The 12,342-nt window shown below is 41.4% G+C and overlaps 1 protein-coding gene across 1 annotated transcript in view; it reads right to left on the minus strand.

Annotated features, from left to right (window-relative positions):
* The window catches only part of gabrb1 (gamma-aminobutyric acid type A receptor subunit beta1), a 67,506-nt gene extending 61,100 nt beyond the window's left edge, over positions 1–6,406 (minus strand). The window contains exons 1-3 of the mRNA XM_038290649.1: positions 6,028–6,406; positions 5,847–5,938; positions 5,708–5,775 (exon numbers count right to left, since the gene is read on the minus strand). Coding sequence (XP_038146577.1) covers positions 5,708–5,775; positions 5,847–5,938; positions 6,028–6,086 — 219 coding nt within the window. The 5' untranslated portion in view covers positions 6,087–6,406. The remainder of the gene's footprint in view (positions 1–5,707; positions 5,776–5,846; positions 5,939–6,027) is intronic.
* Between the last annotated feature and the right edge of the window lie 5,936 nt (positions 6,407–12,342).

The following is a 12,342-nucleotide window of genomic DNA, read 5'->3' on the forward strand; positions in this document are numbered from 1 at the left end:
CAGCTGTCTGATGGCAGTGGGGAAGAAGCTGTTTTGGAATCTGCTGGACCTGCATCGAATGCTGCGAAGCCTCTTCCCAGTTGGCAGCAGGGAGAACAGTCCATGGTGGGAGTGTGAGAGGCAATTTATAATGTTACGGGCTCTGGACATGTAGCACTGGGATGAAATGTATTTTATGGAGGGGAGAGGAGCCCTGATGATCTTCTCTGCAGTTCTCACTACTCTATTCATCTTCTTCCAATCTGCACCGCTGCAGCCTCCACACCACACAGTGAGACAGCTGGTCACAACACCCTCTATGGTGCTTCTGTAGAAGGTGGTGAGGATGGATGGGGGCAGGTGGGCTCTCCTCATCCCCTTCAAGAAGTAGATGCACTTATATGCCCTTTTGAGCAGTGAGGTGGTGTTTACAGTCCAGATGAGGTTGTCTGTGATGTGCACCCCCAGGAATTTGGTGCTGCTGACCACCTCTACAGCTGAGCTGTTGATGAGCAGTGGAGCGTGGTTAGGCTGATTCTTCCTAAAGTAAACGATGATCTCCTTCACCTTCTTCCCATTAGGATCAGGCTGTTATCTCGGCACCAGCCCACCAACTGCCCCACCTCCTCTCTGAACCTGGGGACGCAGTCATGTGTCCTCTAGGTGAACAGCAGGGGGCCCAGGATTCAGCCCTGAGGGGAGCCTGTGCTTAGGGTGATGACATCAGAGGTGTTCTGTCCAACCCGGACTGACTGAAGTCTGTTTGTGAGGAAGTTTAGCAGCCAATTGCAGAGGGGGGTATTGAATCCTAGCTGTTCCAGTTTGCCTACCAGATGCTGTGAGATGATGATGTTTAAAGCTGAACTGATGTCCAGGAACAGCATCCGCACATGGGTGTTCTTCCCTTCCAGGTGTGCCAGGCTCAGGTGAAGAGTGGAGGAGATGACGTCCTCAGTGGAGCGGTTCCATCAGTAGGCGAATTGAAACGGGTACAATGTTGGCGGAAAACAGCCGGTAGTCATTGGGTGAGGTGACCTGAGGCTTTTTTGGACACGAGATGATAGTGGCAGACTTGAAGCATGCTGGCACTATGGATCGGTCCAGCGAGGTGTTAAAAATGTCTGTGAGGACACCAGCCAGCTGATCTGCACACTCCTTGTACACCCAACCTGGTATGTTATTGGGGCCTGGGGCCTTTCTTGGGTTGACTCTTCAGCTATAGCAAGGTTGAGTGCCTCCTTCCCCTGGTGTGGAACAGCTTTCCCTGCTGGAGTGCTGTTTAGTGCCTTAAACCTTCCAAAAAGTTGTTAAGTTGATTTAGGAAGTCAAAGTTTGCTGGATCTACCGGGGGGTGGGTGTGTTGTAGTCTGTGATCACCCATATGCCTTGTCACATCCTCCTGGTTTTGCTGGTGTCGTGGAAAAGATCCTGGATTTTTTGGCTGTGGTTCTGCTTCGCTGATCTGATGGCACGGTTTAAGTTGGCATGCAATGTTCTTAGTGCCTTTGTCACCAGACTTGGAAGCTGAGTTCCGTGGTTTTAGTTTTTTCCGAACCTCTCCATTTATCCAGGGTCACTGATTAGCCCAGGTGGTGATGTTCTTTTTGATGCTGACTTCCTCAATACATTTGTTGATGTAGGCCAGAGGTGGGCAATTCCAGTTCCAGGGGGCCGGTTTCCTGCAACTTTTAGATCCATCCTTGCTCCAACACACCTGAATTAAATGTCTTGGTTACCTCCTTAGTATGCAGTCACTTCCTCCAGAGTCCTCTCAATCATCTAATTATTTGATTCAGGTGTGCTGAACCAAAGACACATCTAAAACTTGCAGGATAGCGGCCCTCAGGAACTGGAATTGCCCACCGGTGATGTAGGCTGACACAGTCATAGCATTCTCAGCAATATTTAATACATTGTCGTATATTGCTGGAGCCTTGAAGATGTTCCAGTAAGAGCATTCAAAACTGTCTTGGAGTTTCTCCATGGCGCCCTCAGACCACCCTCGGACCTCTGTAACTGTCGGTATCATAAGGTTGGCTTCTATAAGGATACATTGGAATATTATTCTGCTTTACTGATTTAAGAAAAATGTTCAATAACAAAGACTTGGCAGCAATGTGAGCAATTCAGCAATGTGATTTCAGGAAACATAAACTAGTAGAGGAGCACATGAACAGCAACCCTCAATACATTTAAACCGTGAAGCTGCCATTTGAGGTGTTAAAACCCTACCTTCTGCTGTAAGTCAACACAAATGCTGGAGAGAAATCCAGTTGATTCAGAATTCAACGCTCCAATGAAGCCTTTCAGGAGCGTTTGGCAGAGCCCACACAACCACTGATGACAAAAATCTATCCAAACCACTCAGGTATCAGCTGCTTAAAATACTCAGTGCAGGATTTCAAACCGCTAACAGTTTTCCTCTTATTCAGATCTGTTCATATTTGGAATACTACCAGAAATGGTGTCCCCTAACTCAAGTGAATATGTACAAAAGCAGCAGAAAAATTGTTAAACTCTATTGCATCTTCTTGGTTATCAATCATTTGATAGTTTTGTCATGTGAGAAAAAAGTTTTGTTTAAGTGTATAGCTAGCCTCAAAATCTACCTTCACAATAAAGTTTTTAATTGATTAAGGCCTTCCTGAGCGATATCTTTGTAATGTGGCCATAGACTGAGACAGCTGAAAAACATATCAACTACGTTATCTCAGTATCCGGTGTTCTTCTACTTCCTTCAATTTGTTCTGTTGCAATAATTGCTGCCAGTAACTTTATTGCCTTTTTTTCCCTTTCAACAGACAGCATTCCCGGCTCTGTGATACTTTTTTTTATTGTACCGTATCCTTCCAAAACAAAGCCATCAACAATCCTGTTCCTTGCATCAATTATCCCAACCCTCTTTGTTTTTCCATTTGACAGATGGTGCCAATGTCTAAGTTGTTTTTAGTTTAACTGTTTTCCTTTTAGATAAAGTTATTTTTGGAGCTTCTAAACCCCTAGATTCTGTGTACACAGGATTTAGAAAGTGCACCTGAGCCAGTAGTTTTAGGCCACATCCATATGGAGCAACAGATGGTATCCTCACAGAGAGGTCAGATGTTAAAGACAAAAATCACAAAAAGCAAGAGAAGATGTAATAGGCATTGTAATATTTATGAGTTGCATAGTCAATGTTATAAAAGAATAACATTTCACATTATGTAAAGTGTTGTAGGAACACGGGCATTACCAAGTACCTCATCTAGGTGGATCTTGTGTTTTCCGCAACAATAAACTAAGCATCTGTAGCAAGTACAGCTTGTTGCTGTAGAGCAGTGAAACATGTTGGTTTGAAATCTGAAAAAAACGAAATAGGTTCTGAAACATCTAATACTCTTCTGACATTTTTGTTGATGGTGACGGTGACATGGAACGCCCCCCATTCTTGTCTCCTGAACTCGAAGATGGCTGTAGAAAACGGACACCCCTACTGACAATCGTTTTGCTTAAGGTTTGTTCAGGCTAAACCGTTTTGTCACTTGCTTGGTTGCTGGATTACATCATTAACCTGATGTAATCCACTGGACTGTCTTTAATAGCTTTTTACCAATTGGCATTTTTTTAACAACCAACTTAATTCTGTATTTTTAAATGACCAATCTACCTAATGATATGTAGTGAATCTAACAATCTAACGGCTGGATTGGATTGGAAACTATTGGGTTTATTTGCCGTGAAATTGATTTTTATAAGATTTTAATTATACCCTTTTTGGCTTGTGAAAAATAATAGTTTGTTTATAGTTTGTCCTGTTTGTGCTTAAAGCTATGTTTAAGGTTGAGTGCAGAAAGTAAACTGAGGACATACTTACAGGATATATTTTAACCAAAGAAAATACCTTGGAAAGAAAAATGCCATAAAATGCATCTGATTTGGATGCTTAAAGAATAATGACACCATGCTGTTTTTATGTTTTATACTAAATTCTCAACATAATTATCCTAATATTGGAGCTTAAGTTTCTCTGGTCAGCTCGTTTGCTTTTTTTGGCAGACAGGAACAGCCTCCTTCTACTTAAGAGCATCTGCCTTAAGGTTTGACATAGTTTGTTTTCAGAGAGAGCATTCTGCACCCTGGTGTTGCTGGATGGCTATTTGAGCAACTGTTGCCTTTCCAGATCAGCTAAAACCAATCTGCCTATTCTCGTATGACAACAACAACAAATTTCCAACTCTGTTGATTTTTTTTCCATTCTTTGGACCTTTCTTTGAAATCCAAATGGTTCACATGCACAAAAATTTCCGAAGATTGCAAGCAATTCTCACAGCAGTCCACCTGAAACCTGAATGAAACCTTCAAAAGCATATCATATGTATACTAACTCAAATGTCTTCCATGTTTAGATACTGGCTTTTAACTTAAGCCAGTCTTGATTATGTCTAGATGCCTTAAGGACATGTAGCTATATAAGGGGAGGATAACTCTAAATATAATTAAGTTTAAAGGTCTACAACGGAGGTCTTCAGAAGGGGGTCCGCGACACCTAGGGGGTCCACGGAGGTGCTGCATGGGGGTCGCAAAAGATTTGGCTGATTAGATTTTATTTTTATTCCCCCTGCAATTTTTTCTACTAATTGAAATGCCTTTAAATCCACATTAAGATGAATTCAACACAGTAGTAAACATATAAATGGAGGCAGAAGATGTCTTTCAGTCATCAATGCACAAATTCAGTGACACACAGGAGCTCTTTTAAGCTGGGCACCGTTTCATTCACAACACCTGTCCCATCAACCAGGAATCCGAATCAGAACTTTAATAATCCTAGGATGAAATTACTTTAGTTACAATATTCCATATGTAATAGAGTGACTATAGGACCAAGTTGATGTACCACAATTTCATACAATATATATAAACAGGGGTCTCCGCTCCATCTCGCCATCAATTTGGGGTTCCTTAGCCTGGAAAACGTTGAAGACCCCTCGTCTACAACATAAGAATTTGCACATTTTTGCACATCTGCACATATGGCACTGGTACAAACTATAAGGCGTTTAATTTTCAAAGAGTCATTTGTCTACATCACTAATTATAAAACCATATAGGTCAAAGTTTCTATCCATCAATTTGCCTTGACTTTAACTCTTTCAAACCCGTGCAAAAGTTACATCTTCATTCAGTCACACGGGGAACATTCAGAGTGTGTTCATGCCACGATGCGTGGGGAGGGTAGACGTGTGAATTTGTCAGACTCCCTCTGCCTAGTGCACCTTGGCAGCGCTGCACTCACGCTCTATATGAAGTGGTCACATCACATTCTGCAAACAGACTCGCAGCCGGGTGCCTTCTGTCTGACAGCTGTTATGCAATTACTGCACTGGGGCCAAAAAAAAAAAGAAGAAGACCAGAACACGCACAGAAGAAGAGCTTTCACATTTCACCCCCTCTCTGTTTCTGATCACCTCCTGTGTCCCGCATGCCGCTCTGAGGCCATAGATCGTGCGTGGAATCACTAAACAGCCTCTCAGCTGCCTGCCTTGTTAATTCTCAGCCACCGCTGGCTGTGACACCCCAGGGAAGGACTTGATGCATGCGGATTGGGGTTGACACATTGCGTATCTCATCACTTGTTAAGGAAAAAAGATAAGGATGATGATAAAGAGGGGAAAAAAGAGAGGAGCAGTTTTTTTTTTTTTTTTTTTCTGGGGAGGAATTAAGCAACGCAAAACCCACATTAACTTACCATGTTAACTTCAGACACCATGTCAATGCTGGAGATGTCTATTCTCATTCCCACATCCACCGGAGCTCCTGTGGAGACAGCAGAGCGTTAGAACGCAGCAGCCCCGCAGAGCCCCGCATGCCAACCGGCTGTAATTTACCTCCAAAGTCAGGCCGCAGACGGATGTCATAGCCCTTCAGCAACTTGTCAACGGTGGCTTTCACGTAGGACATGTTGCTGGGTTCGTTTGCGCTAAAATATTAGGAGGGAGGGGGGCACATGAGGTGTAGCCTATTTACAATAAACTCAGGCCTGTGTAGAATCGAAGTGTCGGATCTCACCTTTGCGCACCGCAGACCACAGTGATGAGCAGAGACACGCTGCAGACTGTAATCCACATCGCTGGGAACTCTGATCCTGCCAGCGGCAGGATGCCCTCGGGAACGCAGTTTAGGATGCAAAATGAATATTCCAAAAATAAGTCAACGCGTGCGTGTCCTTTTTACTAACATTTGAGCGTCGGGGGGGACATGACTTTGGATGAAGACGAAGCCCCCGGGGAAGAAGAGCGCAGCAGACTGACATGTGAGGAGTACTCAGCTGCGGAGAGGGGGATGAAGGATGCAGATGCACGCCGAGCAGAGAGCCTCCATCAGCTGATCTGCGTCAGGATGCGATTCAACTTCAGGACGGTAAATAACTGGCACCGACTCCCCGGTCACCTTTGGAGGGAGGGAGGGAGGGAGGAGAGAGAGGAGGGGGCGAGGCGCAACGAGAACACGTGCGACATGACGGGATACACCAAAGATGCAGATTGAAGTGATCATCTTTCAGTCTGGGTCAGATGGCGTGTAACCGGTGGATCCCTTTTCTACAAGTTTATATTTCCTAATTTTTTCCTTGCTTTAACTTATCAAAATGTTATTTTTATTATTTTTTATAATTAATTCTTAGGCTTTTGAAACGGCCAAGATGGTCTAGTACAAGTGAGATGTTTGTCACAGCATCAGTCAAAACCCTACAAGCTGTTTTAACGAAAGTTAATGTATAAGTTTATTTGTAGGTTAATGTTAATTCACATTTCTTTGATTAAATCATTAACAACTGGATTTGCTCTCTTCCTCCTGGGAGCTCTGCCTGTGGAGCTGGTTGACAGTTGCCTTTTCTATTTCTGCTTCTTTTTCTATCTCTTTGAGCCCCAGACGGCCTGGGCAAATGTCAGCTCACACTGAGCCTGGTTCTGCTTGAGGTTTTTTCCTGTTAAAAGAGAGTTTTCCTCTCCACTGGGGCTACAAGCATGGTTGGTGTGAGGGATTTGCTTCAAGTCAATATGTCAATGCAAAAAAAAAAAATGGTTTTCCTTTGACTGAAAATTTTGAATCAATCTGACAGTATGATCTGATTGAACTGTCTCTTTAAAGTGCCTTTTATAGATAAAATAAACTGGTGCAGCTGCTAACTAATAGAAAAGAAGCAATAACCAAATGTAAGCTCATTCAAAGGGAGTTTTTCCTCTCCACTGTCGCTACAAGCATGCTTAGTGTGAGGGATTGTATTTGAGTCAATGAGTCGATGCAATCAACTGGTTTTCCTTAGATAGGAAACTTTGTATCAATTTGACTGTATGATCTGGTTGAACTGTAAAGTGCCTTGAGATGACATGTGTTGTGAATTTGGCGCTATATAAATAAACTGAATTGAATTGAATTCATAAATACATTCAAAATAACCAATGGCTTAAGTTTGAAGATCCTCTTTTTTTCAATATTTTGTTATCGATTGTGTACATCCATTATATTAGATCTCTATTCTAGAGAATTTTTGGTCACTCTCAGTGTGTCCTTGATGATACGCAACCAAAGCCTCCAAAAAGAGGTTTCCTGATAAGATATAAACCACTGATCCTTTTGCTGTGAAGTAGCAGCAGCTCGGACACCAACAAGAAACAGAGTTTTAAAAGAAGGAAAGGAAGATAGAAGTAACAATCAGGCAAAGACAATAAAGATCAGATACTATCAAAAATAAAACTCAGCACACAGACACCTGGTAGGAAAATCAAAGCCTAATTCAACTGTGAAAGATGCAGGATAAAGTTCCGTAAAAGTTTAAAAAACAATTCACAGGACTTGGTTTCAAGTCCAAGTCCAGTGGATAGTTTTTTTTTTAACTTTTACAAAATGACTATGACCTGGATGACTGAGAATCTTCATCAGCATCAGCAGAATAAAGATATTTGTATGCTTTCATTGTCGTTTTTTATTCAAGAGATCATGCTGTTTTTATTAAAAAGGTAATTTAACAATATATTTTTTAAGCTTGAGCAGTCTACCCTTAACTTCTCTGAATAGCCTGGCATGTTAGAAAACTACAGACCTGCCCAGTTCTGCCTCTGATTAGCTTGAGTGAGAACACTTAATAAAAAGCAACCCCAGCAGGGCAGAGGGACTAAAGGAGAGAGCCAAAGGTGAATTCACTCACAAAATTTAATTGGAAAGAAACCAAAAGGGAAAGTATATAAAAAAAGGAAACTAAAACCAGACTGACAATGAACATGGGAAACAGTCAGATATTTTAGAGATGAAGTCCATTAGTTCAGAAAGACTCAGTAACACCTAGAAATACCAGGATTAGCAAAGAATAAGAAAATAGTTAATTTAAAGACCAGCAATTAAATAAACTCTCATTTGGTGACTGGTTATTTTATGGCTTGTTTTTTTAGTAAATAGTATAACATAGACTGCACCTTTTTTTTTTAGAAATAAATATAACTTGTTAACATGTGTTTAATCCTCAAAGATAATACTAAGTAAAATCTGCACCTAAAGCTGTGCTGCTGAGCACGTTGCCTTTGCTCTGAAGAACTTTGCATATTTTTAAATGAAGCATTATAAGGCATTTGGAGTCCTGCTTTCTGCTAAGAAAACCTATTTTTAAAAGGAAACAATGGATTGAAAAAATCAGGTCTATTTTTGACCAAACTGATAAATATGTGGTTTTAAACTGGTGAGGATTCACCAGGATGAATAGTGAAGTGATCCAGGTCAAAGTCATTCCAAAAAAGTTAAAAAACAATCCACTGGACTTTGTTTCCAAGTTTGAAGAGGCTTTGCTTCCCATCTAGCAAGCTTTTCAATTCAAAATGTTAGAAATAGCCTCGAACTCAATGCTATATCACACTATATTACACTTTGAATTGAAAAAGCTTCCTGGATCGGAAGCAAATGTCTTCAAACTTGAAAAGAAAGTTCAATGGATTTGTAAAAAACTTTTTTGGAATATCTTTTTAAAAAATATCCCAATATTTTCTAAATATTCTAACGGATTGCCTTGTAAATTAAATCTTCAAATGCATGGCAGGAGTAATCTTATAAAGGTCTTGTCATGGATATGTAATTGCAAATGCATTGAGATCAAATTTGTTGTGAAATTGCCACCACTTGAACAGGCAAAATGAGTCTGAATCCCACCCCATTGTTTGTAGGAGAATAATTTCTGAATGGTCACTACATACAGGAGGGACCAAATAAACCATGTGGATGTAGGAGTGTTCACAGCTGAGTGTTTTTGCAGCCTGAGCTCGCTCACATCACCGAATGAAACCATGCAGCAGAAGTCTGGTTTTGCTGCTGGCTGTGGGGAGGCGTCCAACACTGAGATGAAGCTGCCCCGACAACAGCACTTACCCAGCAGGCAGCACGCCTTCAAGGCTGCAGCAGCACAAGCATTGTGTGTCTGACGCTGGGATGAAAGAAAGTTTCACTCACCAACATCATGTAACAAGGTCAGTTTCTATGCAATATATCTATACTACCAAAACATACAGTTAATTTAACAAAGAGGCTGTGCAGAACCAACCTAAATTCACTAACCCCATCTTTGAGATTTGCTTGTTCAAATATTCCATACAGTATCTACTTTCTAAATTACCCATCTTTGAATTAGATATTTTATGAAACTACAGTAAAAGTGTTAGATGTTTTTTTTATTTCAATAGAAATGTTTCTGTTATAAGGGTTTAGCTGACAATTATCTGCAAACAAACAACAGATTTGTCTTCAGTTCCTCTTTTCTCACACGTTTCATTAAATGTTTATATTCACAAATATAAAGGTGGTGGTCTAGTGGTTAGAGCATTGCACTCGGAACCCTGAGGTTCTGAGTTTTACTCCCACAGACTACCACTCAGGGTCCCTGAGCCAGACCCTTAAACCCAGACTGCTCCTCTGACGCCGCACAATGGCAGCCCACTGCTCACAAAGGGGATGGGTTAAATGCAGAGTTCATTTCGTTGCTCTGTACTCATTACAGTGTAAAGCTGAAAAAAAAAAAAACATAAATAACCTGGTAAATCATATATTTTTGTTAATTATTCATATGCACATATTTTTACAAAATGCAAAGACATTGATGGATTGATGTAAATATGCATGCTAACAATCTAGCATCCTGACTGTTAAGTATTCATCAAATTGACAGCCTGGGGAAGAAACACTCTGTGGCAGCTGGTTTTTATAAAGGGCGCTCTGTGGTGCTGACCTAAATAGAACAGTCTAAACAGTTTGTACACAGGATATGTGGTATCTGCAGATATATTAGCTGACCTTATTCTGACCCTAAACCTCTACAAGTCCTGGGTTGATTGGAAAGCCCTGAATATCCTCTCAAGATCTAATTGCTGCAGTTTGTAGCTCTCCTGTAAGTGATGAACCAAACGACATGATGATCATTGTAAGAGTGATTGATTAAAGGTCATGTTAAAAATGAGCAGCAGCTCCTGTGGAAGGTGGCTTCTTAAATTGCTGCAGGAAGGAGGGTAACCAGATCTAATAAATGTGGGATAACCAGGAAGCTCATGAGGGACAGTGTAGGACAGGCGCAGCTCTTTCAACTGTCTGTCTTTTGTGATTTTATATCCTGATCGCCTCATATCATATTTGGAAACAATTTCAGCAAACTTCAAAAAAAGTTATCTGAGAATCCCCTTTCACTGGCCTCAGCAGGTCATAAACCACTACAGTCTTTGTTGTGGCTGTTTTGGTTTCTTTAACCATAGTTTCCATCATATTTTGCCTTAAAATATTTTACCTGTTTAGTTTTGAGGGATGATGAGCTGAACAGGTTCCTTTTGTACGTCTCTTTCTGGTTCTTGCCTCCTCTGCTGTCCTGTTTGCACAGCCAACAAACCACAGTGAGCCTGTGAGGTCCTTCAGATGTCTAAAGGTAGAGTGGATAAGCAGAGAATCCTTGTTGCTTAATGTCCAGAGTGAGGTCAGTGATGACCTGGGGTGCCGTTTCCTCTGCTGGAGCATGTCCACTATTTTCTTTTAAGTCCACTGTCAACACAGTTATTTACCTAGAAATATTACACCGCTTCATGCTTCATTCCTGACAAGCTGTATGATGTCCTTTTCCAGCAGAACTTATTGCTTGCCCAGACTCCCAGACAAAGAAAAGCTGGATCAATGAGATGGTGTCACCTTTCTTGATTGGAAGGCAAACTTACCTGACCTTAACCCCATCTATGATCAAAAGGAAGATGAGAGATGAGACGCAGCAGTGCAGGTGGCTGTCAAAGCCACCTAAGCCTCAGCAAAGCCACAGGCTGATCACCTCCATGCAACTATTATTTTGCCGTAATTAATGCAAAAATACGCTAAATCAGCATCTGGGTGCATAGGAATAAAAATACTTTTCAGAAGCCTGATATCTCATAATAAATGCTGTACATGTTTTTAATCTAAAGTAATATTCAGAACATGGCTAATAATGTCTATGCTTGATGGCCATGTTTGCACATTTATATTAACAGAACAGTATACTTGGTAAATGGTATGCTGACACAGCACAGATAACACGATACATAAATCGACAGATCAGTAGTTCATTAGTACGGTAATGGTTTCTTTTTTTCTGTAGACCTGAGGCCACATCTCAGGAACCCAGATTGAACCAACAACATGAAAAAGCATTGAGAAATCTGTCCATCCATCCATCCATCTTCTTTCATTAATTACATTTGAAGCATGTGGTCTATACAATAATTTATTTCAGCTCAGTAGTAGCAAATCTGAAGCTTGCTACTACTGTTCAGATTTTCGGCAGTGTTTGATTAACATTGCTCACCTCTTATGACCTCAAAGAATCTATCAAAGACCTCATTCAACTATCGTCATAACATCTTGAAGATCTGTCTGTTAGGACTCCAGCCTGTGTGGTCTGTGTTTTTGTGTGTTTGTCTTCCTTCCTCCACCAGGCGGCGCCTGGTTCTGATTCTCCTCCTCACACACACCTGCAAGGGGTTACCGGAGTGCTCTTAAGCTGCTGACTGCCACTACCTTGATGCCAGAGTGTTTGCCAGTTTTGGGTACTCTAGCCAAGCTGAGTTTTGCTGAATCAAACTGAGTTTTTGTCAACTTGAGACTTTGTCAACCTAACGTTGTTATTTTGTTTTTGCCTCTCGGCAGGAAGTCATCCTGCAAACTGGATTTTTTGGACCTTCTCTCCCTGAAAGGATCAACTGAGCTTCAAACTAAGCAGCGGATACAAGCCGGAGGTTTGGATCCACTTTTCCCCGAGGAATCGTTTGAGCTGCACATTGAGCAAGGGATTCATCTGCACAACAGTCCGTTCAAGTACCGCAGGAAATCTGAGTGGCG

This window comes from Cyprinodon tularosa, unplaced genomic scaffold (assembly GCF_016077235.1).
Source record: "Cyprinodon tularosa strain WSP-4 unplaced genomic scaffold, ASM1607723v1 ctg286, whole genome shotgun sequence".
Classification (NCBI taxonomy): Eukaryota; Metazoa; Chordata; class Actinopteri; order Cyprinodontiformes; family Cyprinodontidae; genus Cyprinodon; species Cyprinodon tularosa.